Source organism: Scyliorhinus canicula, chromosome 16 (genome assembly GCF_902713615.1).
Source record: "Scyliorhinus canicula chromosome 16, sScyCan1.1, whole genome shotgun sequence".
Taxonomy (NCBI): Eukaryota; Metazoa; Chordata; class Chondrichthyes; order Carcharhiniformes; family Scyliorhinidae; genus Scyliorhinus; species Scyliorhinus canicula.
The window spans coordinates 132,943,755-132,967,433 of NC_052161.1; the positions used below are offsets into that span (position 1 = coordinate 132,943,755).

At 45.7% G+C, this 23,679-nt stretch overlaps 1 protein-coding gene across 1 annotated transcript in view; it reads right to left on the reverse strand.

Moving 5' to 3' along the window:
* The window catches only part of LOC119950713 (protein polyglycylase TTLL10-like), a 178,161-nt gene extending 173,219 nt beyond the window's left edge, over positions 1-4,942 (reverse strand). Inside the window, exons 1-2 of the mRNA XM_038773382.1 lie at positions 4,533-4,942; positions 48-237 (exon numbers count right to left, since the gene is read on the reverse strand). Of these exons, the coding sequence (XP_038629310.1) occupies positions 48-237; positions 4,533-4,821 (479 nt within the window). The 5' untranslated portion in view covers positions 4,822-4,942. The remainder of the gene's footprint in view (positions 1-47; positions 238-4,532) is intronic.
* Between the last annotated feature and the right edge of the window lie 18,737 nt (positions 4,943-23,679).

A 23,679-nucleotide genomic window follows, 5' to 3' on the forward strand; every position in this document is an offset into this window, starting at 1 on the left:
CACCGGTTGAGATACTCTTAAAAAGTCAGTAACAGCCATGCGCTTACCTCACACAGATCCCCTGTAGCCACGTATTGATCGATTTAAAATGATACTTCATATCCCCATAAGAGGTGGAAACAAACTTGTAAGAATCAAAATACTGCACCATGCCCCTCCCCCAGCGAGCACCAAGAGTCCTCTCTCCATCTCCAGTCCAGATCTCAACATGGACGATGCCATGGGGTTGGCGTTTGGCTATAAGCAAAAAGAAACAAGTGTTCAGTATTTCACCAAGGTGCAGGTAAGAAAACTTAAAATGAGCCGCAGAGCATGAATGAATGTAATCATATAAATTATTTCTGTACCTGAATTTTAGTGGGTTTTCATAGAATCACAGAATTTACAGTACTGAAGGAGGCCATTCGGCCCATCGAGTCTGCACCGGCCCATGGAAAGAGCACCCTACCCAAGCTCACACCTCTACCCTATCCCCGTAACCCCACTTAATCTTTTTGGACACGAAGGGCAATTTAGCATGGCCAATCCGCCTAACCCACACATCTTTGGACTGTGGGAGGAAACCGGAGCACCCAGAGAAAACCCACATAGACATGGGGAGAACGTGCAGACTCCGCACAGACAGTGACCCAAGCCGGGAATCGAACCTGGGATCCTGGAGCGGTGAAGCAACTGTGCTAACCACTATGTTACCATGCTGCCTTTTATTGTTATATATTATAGCATTACGTAGAATTTTTGGGACTGAAACAGACCATTCAGTTCCCTGAAGGTGGCAGGACAGTTTAATAGCGTAGTTAAGAAGGCAGACAGGGTACTAGCCATTATTAGTCATGGATAGATTATAAGAGAACGGAGGTTATGTTGGAGCTGTCCAGGACTTTGGTTAAGCCACAGCTGGAGTACTGTGTGCAGTTCTGGTCATCTCACCCTTGGAAGGATAAGATTGCACTGGAGAGGCTGCAGAGGAGATTCACCTGGATGTTGCCTGAGATGGAGCACTTGAGCTATGAAGAGAGGCTGGATAAGCTCAGGTTGTTTGCTTCAGAGCAGAGAAGACTGATGGGGGACCTGATTGAGGTACATAAGATTATGAGGGGTATGGATAGGGTGGATAGGAAGCAGCTGTTACCCTTAATTGAAGGGTCAGTAAAGTGAGGGGCAGGAGGTTTAAAGGGAATTTGAGGAAAGAAAATTCACCAAGAGGGTGGTAGGAATCTGGAATGCACCGCTTGTGGGGGTAGTAGAGGCAGGGAAATTCACAACGTTTACAAAGTACGTGGATCAATACGTGAAATGTTATAACATTCAAGGCTATGGGCTAAGAGCTGGAAAGTGGGATTAGTGTAGATTTTGTGTAGTTTTGTCAGTGCTGCCTCAGTGGGCAGAAAGGCCTCTTCTGTGCTGTATGGCTGGCTCTCCGGTCACCACCGAGCAAGCTCAGCCTTCAGCCAACTGAAGGAGAAAATATTTGAGGACCAGAATCTCAAACTTGTGACTCTGGCCAAGGTTTAAGGGGCAGAGGTGATCCCCACGCCCCTGTGCACTTGGACAACCCATAGCAGGCAAAGCACTGGAGAAGTACCACGAGCAATGCCTTTACAAGGTCCTCCAAATCCAGTGGCAAGAAATGTGGTCCAACAGCAGAGTCCTTTCCCAAACAAATTTACCCAGCATTTAGGCAGCAATCCCTTAAAATCAGCTCCACCGAGCAGGACATGGCTCCCGAAGTACCTGCTCGACTCAAAACTTGGTCGTGGCAATAGACTCCGAGGCGGACTGCAGAAAAGTTTGAGGAATGTCCTCACAGCATCCCGAAAGAGGTCAAACATTCTCACCAACACATGGGACACCCCGGCTTGTGAGTAATCAAAATAGAGAAAGCTCATCTGGGAAGGCACCAAACACATCAAGTGAATTCTTCGGGAACGTGCGGAGGCGAAGTTGTGGTGGCGGGGAGTTCAGAAACCTCCAAACAACCCACATATGCAATCTTCTGAGAACCAGCTGTTCCAGATGTGGCAGAGTCTGCATATCGCGCCATATTCTCAGCCATCTCATAAACTCATCAAACCATAATGAAAGCAAGTCATCCTCGATCACGAGGGACTGCCCAAAAAGGTGAAGACTTCAGCAAGAAATGGTTAACTCTATTAACTCTCTCCGAGATAATATTAATTCCCACAACTCTACCTTCCACAGAGTTCATTTAAGAACATAATTTAATGGTCCAAAGTTAGTATTGTACCAAATGATCACAATTGGAGTGGCGAACTGTGAATTTAGCGTTTTTCAGCTCTTAAGGCTCTCCCTTGTGGACATACACTTTTAATCACACAGAACCCCATGGTTGTTCTTTTAAAATGCAAGCGGGGCAGCACGGTGGCGCAGTGGTTAGCACTGCTGCCTCACGGCGCTGAGGTCCCAGGTTCGATCCCAGCTCTGGGTCACTGTCCGTGTGGAGTTTGCACATTCTCCCCGTGTTTGCGTGGGTTCCGCCCCCACAACCCAAAGATGTGCAGATTAGGTGGATTGGCCACGCTAAATTGCCCCTTAATTGGAAAAAATGAATTGGGCACTCTAAAGGTTTTTTAAAATGCAAGCAGCGAGCTGTTTCTTCTCTAACGTTTAACCAATTTTTTTTTGTTGTTGAAAGACCCCTGTAGAAATATATCGCTTACATAGAACATAGAACATAGAACAGTACAGCACAGAACAGGCCCTTCGGCCCTCGATGTTGTGCCGAGCCATGATCACCCGACTCAAACCCACGTATCCACCCTATACCCGTAACCCAACAACCCCCCTTAACCTTACTTTTTAGGACACTACGGGCAATTTAGCATGGCCAATCCACCTAACCCGCACATCTTTGGACTGTGGGAGGAAACCGGAGCACCCGGAGGAAACCCATGCACACAGGGGGAGGACGTGCAGACTCCACACAGCTTAAAAATAATGAGCACTAATATAATATCTTTGTGATAATGGATCCTCCATCCCACCACAATGCTTTCCTCAATGATAAATTCTATCAATGCAGAACTTTCAATGGTTCCTTTCCAAATGGTAACTTTTCCCAGTGAATTGCAGTACAAACCAATCTCACACCAATTTTGAAATGTTACCCTTATGGAAGAGAAAAGAAAGAGGGGATGAAAATAAATTGCTTTGAGCAATATTCCCTTTCAGCTACACCGTGGACATCCATGCAAGAACCATGAAGGTATAACACAGGCCGTTCACAAGGTGTCGACTTTGAGATAGCACGGGTCCATGGTCAGGCAAATAAGAAGTTTAATGGCAATGTGTATTAAAAATATACAGGCCGCGCACAAGAGAGAAAATTTAGAGCGATGACAGACTTCTCGCACAGCCCTCAGAAAAAAACAGCTATTGGGGGTCTGACTGGGTGTGAAGCAGTCATTTTGGACGCGAAATGTTAACTTTGGTTCTCCCTCCAGAGATACTGCCAGGCCTGCTCTGTTTTTCCTGTATTTTATGATTTTTATTAGCTCTGGCTGCTGGATTATTGTGATTAAGCGAATGCCAGGATGATTTCCTTCTCCAGAATATTGTGAGAAATTTTTACGAAAAAGCACCATCTTTCATAAACTTGGTTCAATGAACTAATGTAGTACTTGTTTAAGAAAAATCAGAAAGCCCTCTGCATGGGGCAGCTCTGAAAGGTGCAGTACAGGACGGCACGGTGGCGCAGTGGTTAGCACTGCTGCCTCACGGCGCCAAGGATCTGGTTCAATACCGGCCCCGGGTCACTGTCTGTGTGGAGTTTGCACATTCTCCCCGTGTCTGCGTGCGTGTCGCCCCCACAACCCAAAGATGTGCAGGGTAGGTGAATTGGCCACAATAAATCGGCCCTAAATTGGGGGAAAAAAGAATTGGGTACTCTAAATTTATTTTAAAAAAGGAAAGGTGCAATACGTAACAAAATTACAAGTACTGATAAAAGCAAATGACTGCGGACGCTGGAATCTGAAACGAGGGTTTCTGTGGCTATGACTCATCTTTCCTTCTCACTCCACAGTATAAATGTTTCCACTTTCTCTGTCTGGTAGCTTTAACAAAGAGTCACCGGACTCGGAACGTTAGCTCTCTTCTCCCCCTACAGATGCTGCGCCAGACCTGCTGAGATTTTCCAGCATTTCTCTTTTGTTGCAAGCACTGATGCAGTGCATCAGATTCTGACCATGCCTCAGAGGGCAAGGACACAAATCTGAATCCATAACTTTCCTGGTCTTGGCTGGGTTACCGAGAAGGAAGGACAACACTGAGGTGCGGTATTTCATTCCAAGATGCTTGAACCTGTGGGTGAGTTACCTGTGGTTCAGTTCACACACCTCTTGGTGGTAAGACTCACGGTAACAAAAGGCTGAGAACTGGTCGCATGATAATTTGCGGGAGTCCAAGAACATGATGTGAAATTGAAACAGAAAAAAATGCAAAAGTTTTAGATGGAATCACAAAAGGAGCTTGGTGCAAACAATAATGATAGAATACAGAACTGAGAATACTTTTGCAATTGAAGTAAGTCCCTGAAATGAACACTAGATCCCCGGGTTCCATCTTTTCAGGTGTTGTTGTGATGGGAAGGGTGTCATAGTAGTAAGCCTGATTTCCTGGTCCAATGACAAATCCAAAATCATCCTTCAGGTCCCGCATAACTCTTCTCACAAGACCACAGCAATCCAGGAAGAAAGGAGACTCATGTTCTGTAGCTGGCAAACACAATTGAGGCAATAAGTAGCTGCAGATGCTGAACACATCAATTAATGTTTGCAGATCAATAAACAATTTATTCATTTAATCATGCAGGACATATTAATAACATGCTGTAACAATGAGATCCCCAAAATTGTTAGCTCTGTAAAAAAAAAACACCCAATTTGATACTGAACTTTAAAATCACACAAGCCCCAAGTTCAATTGCGGGGCTGTGCTCGGTTACTTGATTTCAACTAGGGCAGCACTGGGATGATACAATTGGCCTCAGCACCCTTGGGCTAAGGATGGGAAAATTAACTGAAGCTATTGTTTCTATTTAATGACCCCACTCGAGCGTGCACTTGCATGGATATTAGGTGAGGATAAGGTTGGCGTGAACGGTCATTGTCCAAATGCAGATAATTTACATGCAACTTCCTTAGTGTAATACCATAATCTTGCACTTTAATATCTGTTGACAACACTTTAGCCTCTGGTTGTGGGTTCAAGGCCCACTATGGGACTTCAGCATGCAATTTGGTCTACCATGTGCAACGCCGAGAGGCAGCTTTGAGGGAGGGATGAGAATGAAAACATAGATGTAAAGGATCTCATAGCACTATTGAAAATCAGCAAGGATTTATTCAGGTATCTTGGTCAACATCCTCCCCTCAGCCAGTACCATTAAAATATTGTTCATGCATTCAAGATAAGTGAGAATTTGTGATGTACGAACATGGCTACAAAACAATAAATTTAGTTCAAATCTACTGACTATAAAATGTTCTGAGATATCCTGAGGACATGATAAGGCTCTGTATCAATACAAGATTAATTGTTCTTTCTTAGAAGCAAGAAAGTGTTCAACTTCTTGCATTAAAGAGTCCTTCACAAATAGTCTCCTTTCAGCTTAATTCACAAGTTCAGTAAAGTAACATAGAATACTTACAGTGGGGAGACTGAAAGGCACAAAGGATTTGTGCAGCCTGTGATTAACGTAAGATATTACACTTTATGTTTGTGGCAGTAATGATATTAAAAACCCAGGTTTAAAAAGCATACAGGCAAAATGTCTGCTAAAGCTGTAAGTAAGGTGTCATAAAAGAGTGAGGCATCATTCATTCCAACCACTTACTTGGTTACAGGTAAAGGGCGAATGGAACATTGTTTGTATTTTGGATAATTCTTTGAAGTACGGATAATTTATGAGGGATTTAGTTCAAGCTATGTAGGTCAAGCAGGCGCCGCAGTGTGGCGACTCGGGGATTTTCACAGTAACTTCATCACAGTGTTAATGTAAGCCTACTTGTGACAATAATAAAGATTACTACAAATTTGTTTGCAATATAACTGCACCCATGGGGTCACAGATGCTTTTGCACTACCTCTGTGTTATTCACTGATGGAGGCGAAACACTCGGGATCTGCACAATCGTCAGGGCTTCCTGGGTTGTAAAGTAACCTCAAATTGGCCTCTAATTTCCCCTTCATTGTTAAGCAATAAGAAAGTAAAACATCTAGTGATGGGTTTGCCTTTAATGCAGGAATGAGAAGGGCTGCAGGCTGTTTCTTAATCATTTCTTAACGACCCATTTAGTAGGCGTTGTTCAAACCTGTCACAGAGGTTTCCACAAGTTTTCGTTTCACCCCTGCAAAACGGGATATTGGGAAACCTTTCAGAAACCAACACACCTACAGACAAAATGGGAATACTAAATTGACAAACCCTTTTGCCTCAAGACGAAAAACACCTTTGCAGAACGGTATGAATTTGCTTAATTGCGGGCACGCTTATAGCTAATGAAGAGTCTGTGGCGCTTCTTGGAACTGAAGTAGGTCCACTCATAATTTTAAAAGATGCATAATCCAAGTTGAAAAGGGAACAGTGAACATTAAAAATGTCTTTTTAGATATTATTCCCAAATTTGGCAGATTACACATGCTTACACGTAATTAATAAGAGGGATTGACTTATCCCCCATAACAATGTAGACATAGATGTGTGAGAGTACGAAACAGACATCAACAGTGAACTCATACTTTGCTGCTTAAATCCTCCTAGACACACTCACTTCCTGGCTCATGGTACTTCTTTGCATATGGCACACCGATATAACTCTTTGCCTTTTCCAAGAATTTCAGGCGTAACTGCCAGGTGTGATGTGGATCCTTTACCTGTCCGCCGATGTTTAATTGTATTCTTTTCAGATTCCATAGTTCCTCCTGCAAACAGGACAAGGAAGAATTATTTGTCCAATTCAATTAGTCCAACGTTGGGAAGTCTTTTTGTTGACCCCTTTTTTGCAGATTGTGACAACAATAAACATTTCTAATTGGCTGAGATTGTGAATCTCTTTGTACTTATTAAACCCTTTTCAAACTTTTCGTCTGGCGTTATAATGATTGATGTATTGCTCGCGCAATTTTTAATTCCCATGCCAAACAGATTTTGTGTGCACGGAGACTGAAGGAGAGGGAGGCACGTTGGCACGGTGGTTAGCACTGCTGCCTCACAGTGCCTGGGACCCGGGTTCAATTCCCCCCTTGAGTCACTGTCTGTGTGGAGTTTGTGTCTCCTCCGGGTGCTCCGGTTTCCTCCCACAATCCAAAGATATGCGGTGTAGGTGGATTGGCCATGCTAAATTGACCCTTGATGTGCAGGTTAGGCCATGGGGTTACAGGGATAGGGCGGGGTGGACGGAGGAGTGTAAATGGTTAGCTCATTCGAAAAGGTCGGTGCAGGCTTGATGGGCCGAATAGCCTCCTTCTGCACTTCAGGAATTCTATGATCTGATTCTATGAGAAGAGGAAGGGATAGAATACTGTACAAAAGAAATTGTTATAACCTGCCTGATTACCACTGGCTGGGGACTAATGGCAATCCCACAATCCTTAGGGAGTATGAGCTTCCCCAATGAGGAGGGCAGAGAAATCATTAGCAGGTCCCTGCATAAATAAAGCTGGCCAGTATGGAACCAGCTAGAGAGGAGTGAGCAGCAAGGGAGTTACTGCTGCTGTTGTGTGTATATATGTTATTGGAAATGAAGTTTTCTTTCTGTTCTACAAACTCGTGCTGGATTCTTCGTGGCCCTCACAAAAGAAATAAATCTTGCAACAACAACTTTTATTGATATAGCCTCTTTAATTTAATGAAATGTCACAAGGTGCTTCACGAAAGCATTATAAAACAAAATATGACAACATAAGCCACATAATGAGATATTAAGTCAAATGACCAAAAGCTTGATTAAAGAAGTAGGTTTTTGGAGTGTCTGAAAGGAGGAAATAAAGGTTGGGAGACAGTGAGGTGTAGAGGGAATTCCTGAGCTTGGCTTTAGTAATGGAGCAATTAAAACCAGGGCGACCCAGAAACCAGAATTCGAGGAGCACAGCTACTTTAGAGCTTCTGGAGCTGGAGGAGAACAGAGATAGGCAGGAACGAGGTCATTGGGTAATTGAAAGAGAATTTTTAAAATCAAAATATTGCTCAACTGGGAGCCAATGTAGGTCAACGAGCACAGGGATGATTGATGAGTTGGACTTGTTTCGAGTTACAACTGGGGCGAGTTTTGGACGGCCTCAACTTTGTTGAGAGTAGAATGTGAGAGGCGAGCCAGAGGAGTGTTGGAATAGCTATGCCTAAAGGTGACAAAGGCATGATGAAAGGCATGAAACATAATTGCAGCCACTAGGTTCTTTGCATTGTGCTGTTATGTAGTTATTGTATCCGGCTGACCTTGATGCAGTCCTAACGTTTCTCCCTCAGGTTATGGATTGGTTTAGTCATCGTATCTGACAACACCCACAGTTTGGTTTGCAGGTCTGTTCCAGTCCAATACAGTAACAATAGTGCACTAAACAAGGGGCATATCAATCGCTAGTAGCTAGACTGTCATTAAGTTGACAGGACTCCACAATTTTAGGCGGTCAAACCCAAACTGTTGCTATAGAATCAGCTTATCTCCACCAAACATAGTCGCTTTATATGCATCATTAAAACCTGTGGGAACCACATAGTTAAACAGCTCCACTACAGACATGCCAGGATTCATTTTCTGCACGCCCTCCGCCCCCTCCAGAGTCACACTACATTTTTATTAAAATGAAGAAACGTATCCTGTATCTAAATGTCTCACGGTAAAGAAAACAGCACTGTTCATTTCAACGGGTTTGGAGTCAGCTCTGTTTTGCCGTGAAATCTCAGTTCGCAACAGTCTAATTTTGAAAATGCAAATACCTCCAAGCTTTCATACAAAAAAAAACAGCCTCAAGATTTAATGCTACTTTGGTGAGTTTTATCGCTGTGACTAGTAGCGTTGCAATGCTGCAGCAAAACATGACTCATGCAGCAACTCATGCTGCCTAGAATATGCTGGTTCATACACTGCTGGGTATGAGCAAGCTTCAGGACATCTTCATCGAACATTCCAAAGTGTTTCACAGATAAAATTTGATTCCAAGCCATTAAGAGATATTGGAGCAGAAGAGTAGGTTCTAAGGAGCATTTTAAAGGAGGGGAGGGAGCTAGGGATAGAGAGGCACAGAGATTTAGACAGAGAATTACAAACCTTGGAGTGTAAGCAGCTGACATGCAAGAGACCTGAATTGGAGAAGAGCAGAGATTTCGGAAAATTGTCGGGTTAAAAGAGGTTACAGGCATGGGGAGAAGTGCGGCCTCGAGGGATTTGAAATCAAGATGAGAATTTTAAAATCGAAGCATTGCAGGAGGCAAAGTGGGTCAACGAACACAGGGCGACGAGTGAGCACAGGGGCGATTGTGCATGGATCCCTGTATGAATTAGGATATGGGCAGTGAAGTTTTACATGTGCTCAGGTTTACAGGGAATGGTAGGTGGGAGATCAGGGGAGCTCCAGGGTCCCAGGTTCGATTCCCGGCTTGGGTCACTGTCTGCGCAGAGTCTGCACCTTCTCCCTGTGTGTGCGTGGGTTTCCTCCGGGTGCTCCGGTTTCCTCCCACAGTCCAAAGATGTGCAGGTTAGGGGGATTGGCCATGCTAAATTGCCCTTTGCGTCCAAAAAAAGGCTAGATGGGGTTACTGGGTTATGGGGATAGGGTGGAGATGTGGGCTGAAATAGGGTGCACTTTCCAAGGGCCGGTGTATACTCGATGGGCCGAACGGCCTCCTTCTGCATTGTAAAGTCTTTGTAGAGAGTCTGGAGATAACAAAGGCATGGTTAAGGGAAAGTTTTCTCCAAGCAAAATACTCAAACTTCGAGAAGATATTTTCCTTATTTATCTTCTTGACTCTCTTTGAGTGTACCTGGATGAAACTGTGAGCAAGTGACCTGCCTGTTCACACATGACACGTCATGGCAGCTGAATTTAGAGTGAGGTTACGCTACTACTAAGAGTTTTATTATCCTTTCAATCTTTCCTCCCTGCATAGTAGTTGCACTGGCAGCGCAGTTGCCTGGCAAAGATTAGGGACTAAATGTGAAGTATTGTGAGTGCAAACACCTGTCCATTAACTCTATGTTGCACTATCCGACAAAATACAGCATGGAATTCTTTTAACTTAGCAAGTAGAGGTTTAAAAGGTTTCGTCCCATGTATTTGTTTTGAGGTCCACCTTAAAGAGAGAATCATTGCAATAAGATCCTTGTTTATACTCCACAACACAACTTGTCAACATGAAGCTACATACTGCAACACAGCCAATGTTTTCACATATGTGGGTGGGCTTCCAGAGAGTTTTTAGCCCAGCAGCATCTCACAGCGCTATCAAAACCTTTTTACAAGTCAGTGACCTTTCAGGCCACACACAGTTAGAGCGTGGCGATAGATTCAACAAAAGAAAGTGCCGAGATCAATCACAGCACATAGCTTATTCACGCAAACACCTGTGATCTACCTTTTGAAGTAAATGGTTGATATCTGACATCAGTCTGCACATTATACTTTTCCAATTATTTCACTTTCTCTTATTTTATTGCTAATAAAACATACCACAGTAAAGGTGCATTTATTCTGAGGGTGAGCCTCTGCTAAGGAAATATCCTCACTAATAAGTCTGTTTACTGACTTCTAAAAGGTCTGACTGGGATGGATAGAGAAGTTAATTATGGATTTGGATACTAACATGATACTGATGTGGAATAATACTCCTTTCTTAAAACGCTAGGAGCTAAATAGATTGCATTCCGTAAGTGGTAAAAAATTGGATATGGTGGATTCATATCCCATCTGCTACAAGAGAAATAAACAGAGGATCACAGAATCTCACAGCGCAGAAAGGTATCATTCAGCCGGCCATACTCTTTGAAAGAGTTGCCCAATTTTGTTCTAAATCTCTGCCTTTCCCCCCTTTGCCTGAAAATAAATCCGCTTTAAAGCAGAATATTCCAGATTCTAACAAACCTCAAAGTCAAAAATGTTCTCCTCTTAGTTCCTTTGCCAATTATCTTTAATCTCTGATTTCTGGTTACTAACCCACTCACCAGAAAAAGCATCAACTGATGTATCAAGGAAAAATGTAAAAGGCCTCGCTAAACTCCGAAGGAAATGGACACCTCGTACGCTTGGTCAATCTTATACAAACAATGCGAAAAGGTGCAAAAGTGTAAAGAAATAAAAACTTGAAGAAGAACCTGCAAGGTGGCAGTGCTTGAGGGCTTCACTGTAGAGCTGTACCATGCCTAAGCAAGGTGTCTACTGCATGAGTGTCGATGTGACCCAGAGTTCTTTCCAATTGGGAGACAGCAAGCCACAGGCGAGAGACAAACTCGGTCGCAGCATTGTTGCAAGCTTAAGGTCATGGGCATAAATGACTGAGGCTACAGCAAAGAATATAATAAAGGGATGGCACACATTGAGTTTGTGTACTACAGTGCAAGGGGTTTACCTACAAGAGGCTAATCAAACAGGACACAGTGGCGAAATCCACAAAAAGCCCACGAAACGCTCCGATGATGCCATTGTGTAACACGTGAGATTAAACCAGTGTTACTCTGAAACATAACAATGACCCATAACTGGCCTATAATTGGCATAGGGCATGGGAGGGATTACCAAGAGAATATAAAGATTCCTTGACAGCTCAGTGCATTCATTCAGCAGAAACCAGCATTAGTCTCTGCTGTAATGATCTCGCTCTCTCAATCAGACCGTTAACTATTGCTGTTGAAGGTCAGAAAAGAACAATGCTACTCGAATGAGGTATTGAGAGGCATTCAGTATCCTTGAATTGACTCCAGAGAAGACTCAATGGGAGAAAACTGGTAAGGCAAAAAGAAAGAAAACAGACAAGTAAAATTCAGTGGGGCATGCCCCTTCATATCAAAAAAATGGACAAAAACGTTCACATATTGCATCTTCTTCGGTGCTTTTAATACTTCTATTACACAAGTAGAGTCTGAGATCTAATATCCGTTGGACCTCGATGCCCTTTGGGGCTGGGAATTGGGCATGTGGTGGGCAGACAGACTAATGCAAAGAGGAAAAGAAAATAATGGACAAAGAAAACGCAAGTCTACAAGTGTCTTGAAGCAACGGAGGAGAATGTTCACAACATATGGACTCACTACAGTGACTGTAAGCAGCAGCCAAATACTGGATAATGCTGCAACGTAACAAGAGATAATGGTTTCAGTTTTAAAGATTCCAAAACTACGTCACGACACCCTGGGCTAGTGTGCGGCGGTCAATTCCAGCCCCACGTGACCCGGAGGTGAAATTTGAATTTTATTTAAAATACCCAAAGTTCTTGGTTGAGCCCAATAAGCTGCAGCCACCAGGTTTGTACAGGTAAAGGAAGTGATCTTTTATTATGTAAAGTATAATTAAATGGGCAGAAAGTGTGACTGATTATCTAATGCTTCTTTCCCAACCCTCACTTCCTAACTAGCCCAACTCTCTTTACACACACACACATAGACAAGCAACACAGAGGGGAATGGCTGGTGGAAAGGGAAAGGCAATCTTACTAAAAAAAATAAAAGGATAAAGATCTTCAACACACTGGGATGGCTTCTAGTTAGTATCTTTCTGAAGTTCAGGCTTTTGTCTTGATACTTCTTCCTTCTTGGCTTGAGATGGTTTTATCTGGCAAGGTTGTTTATTTCCTCGGAAGACTCAGCATGATTCCAGGCTCATAGCAAAGGATGTGCTGGGCACTCACAGCTTTCAGAACAATAAAGCAGTTCTATCACTTCAGCACGTAGGAGAGAGAGAGAGACAGACAGACAGAGAGAGAGAGAGAAAGAGGTCCTTTTGCTTCAAAGGTCTAAATGTTTCTCCCTCCAAACCTAGTTCCTACGATCCACAGGGGTGGCACGGTAGCACAGTGGTTAGCACTGTTACATCAAAGCGCCACGGTCCCAGGTTCGATTCACTGCTTGGGTCAGTGTCTGTCTGGAGTCTGCACATTCTCCGTGTCTGCGTGGGTTTCCTCCGGGTTCTCTGGTTTCCTCCCACAAGTCCCAAATGATGAGCTGTTAGGTGAACTGGACATTCTGATTTCTCCCTCGGTGTACCCGAACAGACGCCAGAATGTGGCGACTAGGAGCTTTTCACAGTAGCTTCATTGCGGTGTTAATGTAAGCCTACTTGTGCCAATAATAAATAAAAAATCTTTATTTGCTCGGTTCTGGAGGGTCCTGACGAGCAGGCTGCTTCACCTTTGAGTCTTCTGCTTAAAGCTGCATTCCGATTATGAGTCCACGGACCAAAATAATACAATAGCATAAAAGAAATGCGATCAAAGGAAATAAACAGGAAGGATTCTTACATACCACCCCAGTGGACAGATGAAACATCATTGTAAGGATGTTTAACCAAAAGGCATGTGACACAATCCTCAAAACACACTATCCATACATCTTTCCTTTCCCACGACATAAGTTCCCCCAATTCTTATATCAGCCACTTCTCAAAAACCTGTGACAATGCATCCATAATAATATTGGCTTTCCAGGAATATGCACAAGTTTCACATTGAAAGGTTGCAACAATAAACTCCAATGGAACAATCTTGCGTTCCGTGTTTCAATGTTTTCCCTAATGCAAGTGGATTATGGTCAGTATAGACTCGGCTTTTATTATAAACTTCAAAATGCTGAAGGACTGGAAGCAATGCTAAGGTTTCCTTTTCAATGGTTGAGTCCATTCTTTGGCGCAGACTTCGCTTCTTTACAAAGTATCCCACCAGCCTCTCTACTCCTGACTCTTCATCCAGTAGTAACACTGCCCCCACCCCCGGGTCACTGGCATCGGTGGCCATTTTAAAAGCTTTGGAAATTCGCTGAGCAATATGGCCCTCAATTTCTCAAAAGGTGTTTGGCATTCTGCGGACCACAGCATTTTTCCTCGTTTCTGCAATACATCAGTCAGAGGTACCGGTGTGGGACGAAAGTTAAGTACACATTTTCGATAGAATCTGCACATGCCTAGCATCCTCATTATCTCCCATTTTGTTTTGGAAACAGGGAAATCTAGTAAAGCCCTCACCTTGGCTGTTCTGGGTACCACTCGCCTCTGTCCCACAACGTAGGTCACTTTGGCTTTGGCAAACTCGCTTTTGGCCAAATTGATGACTAAGTTGACTACCTGCAGTTGCTCAAATAACTCCTCCAATTGCCCTACATGCTCCCTCCATGTGTTACTGTAAACTACCAGGTCGTCCAAATAGACCACTATTTGGAGCCACTACTTGATGTAGGAGTCGTTGAAATGTGGCTGCTGCGTTTTTAAATCCGAACGGCTTCACTTTACACTGATACAATCCCTTTGAAGTCACAAAGGCAGGTATCACGTTAGCCCTGGGCGTTAAAGGAACCTGCCAAAACCCTTCAACAAATCGAGTTTGAGGATGCATGAGGCACTGCCTATCCTATTGAAACAGTCCTCTAATCTGGGAATTGGATGTAAATCCCTTTTGGTAATGGCATTGACCTTCCGATAGTCTATACAGAACCAAGTTGCCCCATCCGGCTTGGGTACTAACACTGAAATCCAGTATGGTGGCATAGTGGCACAGTACAGCTGCCTCACAGCGCCAGGGACCCGGGTTCAATTCCGGCCTTGGGTGACTGTGTGTGTGGAGTTTGCACGTTCTCCCCGTGTCTGTGTGGGTTTCTTCCGGGTGCTCCGGTTTCCCCCCACAGTCCAAAGACGTGCAAGTTAGGTGCATTGGCCATGTGTAGGTTAGCTGGGGTTATTGGGTTACGGGGATTGGAGTGGGCCTAGGTAGAGTGCTCTTTTAGAGGGGCGGTGCAGACTCGATGGGCCGAATGGCCTCCTTCTGCATTTAAGAATTCAGTGATTCTGACAGATTGCACAGGGTCCGGATAAATGGGTCCTTCTCTGGATGGTCAACTGTAACTAGTGAGGTGCCACAGGAGTCAGTCCTCGGACCTCAACTGTTTACAATCTATATAAATGATCTGCATGCAGGGATAGAGTGTAACATAACAAAATGTGCGGATGATACTAAAATAGGTGGGAAAGCAGGCAGCGAAGAGGAGATAAAGGGCGCAATTCTGTGGCAGGATTTTCAGGGGGTTTCCCGCCGGCTCTGTCGATGTGTTCCACCACATCGCTATTCAATGACACTTAGTCACTTATTTGGCTCCTGTGGAGTTTCTCACCGGTTTAGCCCACACATCAAAATTTATTTTAGCACTGGGGAGCTGAACCCAGAGATCAGGCCGCCATTTTGTAAGGGTGTCCGATTTCTGAGTGAGCATGTGGCACCCCACCCCCCCCCACCCATCGACAATGTCACCCCCCCACACATATGAACACTACCCCACACCGCCCAAGTGAGGACACCCCGCTATGGGTCCCTGGGGGTACCCCCTCTTCAGGCCCCCAAGTCCCTTTACACCACCCCCTCCCTTCTAGGACCCCCACCCATCAACCCCTAACTTTCTGGAGGCCCCTAATTACCTGCTCTACACTCCTCTACCCTTCAAACCCTCCCCCACTCTCATTTCATGGGCATGGTCCCCTTGCCCTGACCTTTAACAGTGCCACCCTGGCCCTTGGGCACCCTTGAACTGCCATCAGCGCTCCTGCCGGCTTGGCAGTGCCATCTGGGCACCTTGGCAGTGCCAGATGGGCAGTGCCAAGGTTCCCACATTCAAGGCGAGACCAGGGGGCCACCCTGCACTTACCCTGCCCACCGAGGGGTCTCCAATGGCCCTGGAGAGCCCCCGGGTGCCGTTCCACCTGATCCACATTTGTGTGGACCAGTGCTGAATGGCGCCTAGCAGCGGCCTCGTTGGGGAGGCTGTGGATACTGCTTTGCTGTTGGATAGCTGGTAAGTTCGATTTTAAACCAGCTATGGCGCGTGTCATTTGGTCACGCCCCTTTCAGATTCGGATGCCTCGCAGGACCTTGGGTGAATCCTGCGATGCCGGGAGTCCATGAAAGGGTTTTCCTGGCATTCACCAGCCACACTGTGCTCAAGGGAGAACGAAACATGGCCGGTGAATCGTACCCAAAGAGTTTACAGACAGACATAAATAGGCTGGGAGATTGGGCCAAAATTTGACAGCTGGAGTTTAATGTGGAGGTCATCCACTTTGGCAAAAAACATTGAAAGGCAAATTATTATCTGAATGGAAAGCAGATTCAAAATGTGTCTGGGCAGGGGGATCTTGGTGTACTTGTTCATGAAACACAGAAAGTCTGTATGCAGGTACATCATGTAATGAAAAAGGCAAATGGAATGTTAGAGTTTATTGCAAAAGCACGGGAATATAAAAGTAGAGAATTGTTGTTGCAATTGTATAGGGTGTTGGTGAGACCACGGGCTCGATTCTCCGTTCCTGAGACTAAGTGCTGTTGCCAGTGGAGCATGTGTGGTCTTTCACGACTGAAGAATCGGCAAGAAACCCTCACTGATTCTGGTACCGGTGACTGACTGAAACTCCCACCACCTGCGCCGAAAACAGCCAGAGAAAGAAATGGGTCCCGGGCCACTAATGTGCAGGGCTGGCGACCTGCAGCAGTTGCACCGTACAACATGGGGCCGACCGTGCGTGAACCCGACCCCACAGCCCACCTACTTGCCACCCCCCACCAGTCCCCCCCAGTCCTAGCAGAAGCCCCCACGGCCTGTGGTATGGATCCCGGACAAGTGTGGCAGCGCTGAACACGGTCCGCATCCGGCATGTCTGTTCCCGACTACTGGGACCACACGTGTCCCGTGCCATTGAGAACTTGGCCCATCGGGGGCGGAGCATCGTGGGTGGGCTGGCCAATGACGCGGTAACACCGTTGAAACGGCGCGTGTCACGATGACGGCAGTTTGGAGGAGGCGGAGCGTGGCGGACCAGCGTCAAACCGGCGCCGGCCCTGATTTCGGCATGGAAATCCATTCTTCACCAGATCGCCAATCACGATTTCGGCGTCGGGCTACAGAGAATCCCACCCTACATCTGGAGTACTGCGTTCAGTTTTGTTCTCCTTATTTGAAGAAAGATGTGGCGGCATTGGAGGCTGTTCAGAGCAGTTTCACCAGGTTGATTCCGGGAATGAAGGGGTTGGCATATGATGAAAGATTAAACAGTCTGGGCTAAGACTCACTGAGTTCAGAAGGACGAGGGGGGATCTGATTGAGGTGTATAAAATACTAAGAAGGATTGATAAAGTAAACGTAGACTAAATGTTCCCCCTTGTCGAGCAGTCTAGAATGAGAGGTCACAGATATAGGTGAGAGGCGGTAGATTTAGAACTGAGATGAGCAGGAACTACTCGCAGAGGGTGGTGAATTTGTGAAACTCGCTGCCCCATAGTGCATTCAATGGTTTCAAGGAGCAGATAGATATATTTCTGATAAAACATTGGTTAAAAGGATATGGGGAACAGGTAGGGAGGTAGATTTGAGTCCAGGAAGAGATCAGCCGTGATCAGATTGTATGGCAGCGGAGGCTCGAGAGGCTGAATTGTCTACTTCTGCTCCTAATTCTTATGATCCTATGATTCTATGGTTCTACTCTTACATAGCTCAATTAAATGATTCTCCAACATGCTTCTATCTGAGCTAGTTTCTGTGGGTCAGTCGATATGGATGCTGTATTATTGGGTTGGAGTCACCTTTGTCTCCACCATGTTCAGTTAATGGAGTGCACCCCGGTGTGCCCCTACAGATCTTCTTATTCTTTTGCAGTATCCGAATTCCCACATATCCTTCCATTGGTATCTCATGTGCAGTATTTCCCCGTGATATTTGTGTGGTTCCACTATCTGATGAACAACCGCAGGTCTAGGAGGATGTCTTCACTTTCTCATCAGTACTTCATTCTGAGTGTAATAGAACTATGGAACCCCCTCAGCCTCAACCTCTGTGAGAAACTACGGTACTGTTCTATGTAACACGGGTCAGCCTCCTGAAATACTGACAAACACTTGCTTGGAATTATCCTCATCCTCAAGGATTGTCTCGACTAATCTACCATCTGATTTTGGTGTGACTTCAATCTCCAGTGGCGGACTTTGTTTAGCCATTGCCCCAATCACCACAAACACATGGCGAGAAAATATCTGGAAACTGGAGCTGCAACTGTCCTGTCTCCTTATTTCCCCTCGGACTCTCTGTAATCATGGGTGAAGCTATAACCTTGACTCCTGCCAAATTATTCTTCAAAAGTAAGTCTACTCTGTCCATTGGTAACTTCTTAACCACTGGGCCTGATAATAAATCACATTATATACTGAAACAGGGATATAGGTCTGGACTCTTTGCTTTGCGATGCTGGAAACATGAATCGCGATCAAGCAGAGAATTGTGGGTAATCCAAAAATCGAGGTGTGTACCCGGCACCCATTTCGAAGCCACGCTCTGGTCCCTCTTGGGCGGCGATATTGCTGTTTGTGCCCCACACTGGCAAGTCCATGCAAAACCATAATTTGCCTGGATTTTAATATCATTAGCGGCTTGGACATTTCATGCTCTGCCCTTCCGCGATTCTCCAGCCCTCGAAGGGGGAAGCTTCGCGGTCGCGCGGATTGGTGTAAGCAGTTAGCAAGCTGGTCCTGGGCGCCATGGCTGTGGAGGGGGAGCAGGAAGCTGACATAACACTGAAAAACCTTCAAACAATGTCAGGCTTGCTGGGGGGGGGGGGGGGGGGGGGGGGGGGGGGTGTGGAGGCCCGGGCCGGGGCAGTAGCAGCGAGCGACTTGGTGCCAAGTCCGTGGACTCGGCGTGGCCCCTCCTCGGGATCAGGGTGGCCTGGCTCAGGCCGTCATTGCTGCAGTCTGTCTTTTGAACGCACCCCTTTGTTGCAAATACAGGCCCCTGGCGAGGCTGGCAGCGCTGGCTTTCTTCGCTCCATCATCCGCGGCTACTCCTTCAACTGCCAAGGTCCTAAACTCGAGAATGCCCTCTCTAAACGTTTCCACCTCTCTCTCCGCTAACGTATGTGTTTAAACGTATCTGACCTATTCTGATATCTTGTTCCGTGGCTTGGTGTCAAATGTTATCTGAAGCTCACTCCTCTGAAGCACTTTTACCATGTTAAAGGTTGCTGCTGGCACGGACATGTGCTTTCTTCCCACATATCAGAGGCTTAGTGGCCTATTAAGCACCCAACAAATAAATCTTTGCAACCGTATCTCTAAACCAATATGTTTTATTTGGTTTTTTAAAAAGTGATCGTTTTCTTTCATCAGGTGCCGAACGTAAAAAGGTTTGTATAATTGTGGGGATAGAAATCATTCGTTTGAAATTAAGGTGGCAAAAGAATGGACAAACTAAAGGGTTGATTTCAACACGGGACGCATCTGTGCGGGTGGAGGAGGGGTATACAATGGCGGTTGGGGTTGGAGTCGAGGTTTGTAGGACAGCGAGAGAGAGCGAGGTAGAGAGAGAGAGCGATGCGGTCAAATGCTGAGGGAGCCCAACGGGGTCCTGACCCCCCTCCTCCTCCAGACCCAAAGGAAATCCTACCTTTGCCTCTTCTGACCAATTCAATGATACCTGCTAGGTCCATTTGTAGGATTTGGCCTGCGTTTCGTTACAATGGCATTGTGCCATCGACTGGCGTGGCCAACCTTCTAGCACCTTTGTAACAGGGTAGTGGGAGACACAACCAGGTTCTACCCCTCAGATTGCCCCCCTCCCCCCCCACCCCCCACCCCACATCCACACCCCTGCCTAAGCAGTCAGTGGGGACGGAGGATCCATTGTCTTAGATTCATTGTTGGGAGATGGAGTTGAACTTACTGCCCTGTATCTCCAAGTCAACGCCAATATTTCTGACAGACTCTAATTAAAATGATTGAAGCCAGCGTTTGGTAATGAAGGGGTTATCAATTTCCAGGTTTCTCTGTTTGTGTAGGTGTAAGTCACCTGCTCCACCTGGATCCCATTTGGCGGGTAATATGCAGAACCTGTATCCCTCTGCGGTACATCCTCATAGCAACCAGTTTATGTCACAGAAATCGCCTAACAAAGGCGTATATTACTGCAAAAACAGGAAGTATCACAGAGACCAACCACGACAAGCTTCTCCTCATCTGTATATTTCAAATTAGGATTGTTCAATTTTTGCTTTTAAACAACTGGCTAAATACCTCACGGACATAAGAGGCTTCAGGTTTAGCTTCGGAAATGGTGGTCGGTTTTCTTGAAATACTTTTTTAAAACATTAAGTTATGCCCAGGCATGCGAACAAGGAGTAGGGGTAGGCCATTGAGGCCTTTGAGCCTGCTCTGCCATTTAACAAGATGATGGTTGATCTCCACGTAACTGCAAATCTGAATCCCCCGATAACCTATCACCCCATTGCTTACTAAGAATCTATCCACCTCTGCCTTAGTAATATTCAAAGACTCTGCTTCCATCACCTTTTCAGGATGTGCAGATGCCGGCGTTGGACTGGGGTGAGCACCTTTTCAGGAAGAGAGTTCCAATGACTTATGACCCGAAGAGAAAAGATTTCGCCACATCTCCATTTTAAATGGGTGACCCCTTATTTTTAAACAGTGATGCATCGGGCAGATTTGTTCCGTCTGGGGACTACATCCCATGGCCTCAGCAGGAATGTGGAGTGTTTCCTGCTGCGGAGGCTGGTGGGAAACACGGCAAATGTTCTGGCCCTCACCTCATTAATTACGCAACCAAGCATTTTCCGTGATGGGGCAGGCCTATCCGGACCCCATTCTGAAACGGCGCCCCAAATCACTGCTATTGAATAAAGAAGCTGGGCCTCCTGAAAACAAAGATGGAACTTCTGGAGCACTCTGAGAGCAGAATAGGGACCTCCTGAGAAACTGGTTGGCTCTCCGGGAACATTCTGAGGCTGGGAGATGGACCCCCTCCAGGACACCAAATCTGGAAGGCCCACCCGTAGGTGCTCGTCCTGCCCACTGATGTGTTGTTCTGGGGTCCAGGGTTGCCATCGGTCAACATTCCGAACTGGACAGTCCTAGGTATTGTTCAAATGAGTCTGACATGAGCAAGCCACATTGTTCTCCTGTATTTCCCTGCAGGAGAAAGAGGATTGGGTGGCCAGACCTTCATCTGCACGCCATTAGCAGAATGTCAGTGAAATCCGTGCCAGCCTCCAGCGGGTTTCCCGATCTACCATGGCATGCACCAGCGGAAGGTCCCACTGTAAATTCGCACTGCCTTAAAACTGATCATTGGGCTCCCTGCCAAACCACCCCCCCCCCCCCCCCCCAACTGAATCTGCTGGCTGAGGCCTGGGGGAATTCCATTCATAGTTCTAGATTCGCCCACAAGAGAAAACATCCTCCCCATATCCACTCTCTCAAGTCGCCTCAGAATCTTTCAAGTTTCAACCATGTTACATTAAAGTCTTGACTTTTGAAGAGATGGAGACGTCTCCATTTATGGCAGTGCTTTGCATCACTTCAGCTGCATATCTGAAGATTTTGTGCCTATCTTCCCTCTATAACAGGCAATACATCCAACCACACTCACATAATAAATTGTCAAACCTGCTGCAACAGTGAAGCAATTTTTTTTAATATAAATGTTTTTATTGGGTTTTTGAACAAGGTATAATTACCGTTATGTACACAGAATAAGAAACATATATATATATATATATATATACACATATTTAGAAGAGAAGGGCACACCCCAACATAAAATACAATAAAATATGAAATAGACTAACTGGTGGGGTACTGTGCACCAGCTTGACAGCGGCATCTCTGTACACCTGGCAAAATTATTTACACCACGTAAGTACGCAACTGTTTGCGGGGGGGGTGGGGTGGAGGGAAGGGGGGGCAGGGGTGGCGGGGATTGGGGAGGCAAATTTGGGTGCCGGGGAGATAATTACAGTGTGCGATACTTGGCTGTGTTGTGTGCTGTTGTCGCCTTCTTCTACCGGACGGTTCTCGCTGCCGTCCCCCGCTCTTCTCCGCTTCTGCTGCTCCTCCCGTCCTCCATCTTTAATTTCCTCGTTCCACCCTCCTGGAGATGTCATGCACGTTTTGGCATCCCGTGCCTTACTTCCGGCTCCCGTTTCCCTGCCCCCCCGCCCCATCCCGCTGGCTCTCCACTCTTGTCCCCCCCCTCCACGGTTCGCCTTTCTTTACAGTGTAGCAATTTTATGTGCCAATGTGTTATGCCATATGTCTTCAAGCTATATATTTTATAACAATATGTTTCTAAGATGTGCCCTGCACATTTGAAGAATTTCTACCACAGGAGTATATTGTGCAGAAGGCTATGATGGGCTGATATCATCTGTCACAGTCTCATGGTATCACGGGTTAATACAGACAAAAATAAGTTCTAAATATAACAAAAAGTGCATATAGTGCAATAGATTATAGTGCTGGATTGTTGGATCTTGTGTATAATGCCTTATTTCAAACAACGTAAACATAGAACATAGAACATAGAACAGTACAGCACAGAACAGGCCCTTCGGCCCTCAATGTTGTGCCGAGCCATGATCACCCTACTCAAACCCACGTATCCACCCTATACCCGTAACCCAACAACCCACCCCCCTTAACCTTACTTTTATTAGGACACTACGGGCAATTTAGCATGGCCAATCCACCTAACCCGCACATCTTTGGACTGTGGGAGGAAACCGGAGCACCCGGAGGAAACCCACGCACACAGGGGGAGGATGTTAAGGAGTGTTAGGGGTGCAGTAGCATATTGATTATGTTACGTGACCACTTCTCCTTCGGCGATCACTCACTGACGCGCAAGATTGTCGACCTAAGAAACTCCATGTTACTGGTTATGGGTTCTGTGCGTCCTTGTGTGGCCGATGAAACCAATTGTAGAGCTGCATCTTCAGCAGCACACTTGGCTGGTGTTACTGGGAGGTGGGATTGGTTCTTGGACTCTGAATGGCTGGTATTCCTTTCTCAGGCTCTTTTTCCAGGCCACACTAATCCACCAATTCAGGGAGTTGGACCAACAATCCAGGAAACATGAGTTCCCACTATTGAGTTTCCCAACTGAAATTCAATTTTCTTTTTATTATTCAATTTTTTAAAAATATGGACATAAAAAGCTGGCATCAGTAAAATTGAATGCAAAGCTGTTGAGTTGTTACCCCACCTAACCTGGACTTTGGGACGAAACCAGAGTTCCCGGAGGAAACCCGCACGGACACGGGGAGAAAGTGCAAACTCTGCACAGTCACCCGAAGCTGGAATTGAACCCAGGTGCCTGGTGCTGTGAGGCAGCAGTGCTAACCACTGTGTCACCGTGTGGCCCATGGGGAAGGAAACCTGCTATCTGGCTGATAGGTGACTCCACACTGATGTGATTAACTCGTTACTGCTTTCTGACATGTCCAAGAGTGCCAGTCTGTTACAGTCAACCTCAGAGCAACAAATGTCAGCCTCACCAGCGACAACCACATCCTGCCAACTAATTTTTCTTTTAAAAGAATCACTTAGGTATATAAGTAAAGTTTTAATTTTTCTCCGAAAATTTCTCTTCTCACACTGGGTGCGCGTATCTTATCTAAGTTGTTGTTTCTCATGTG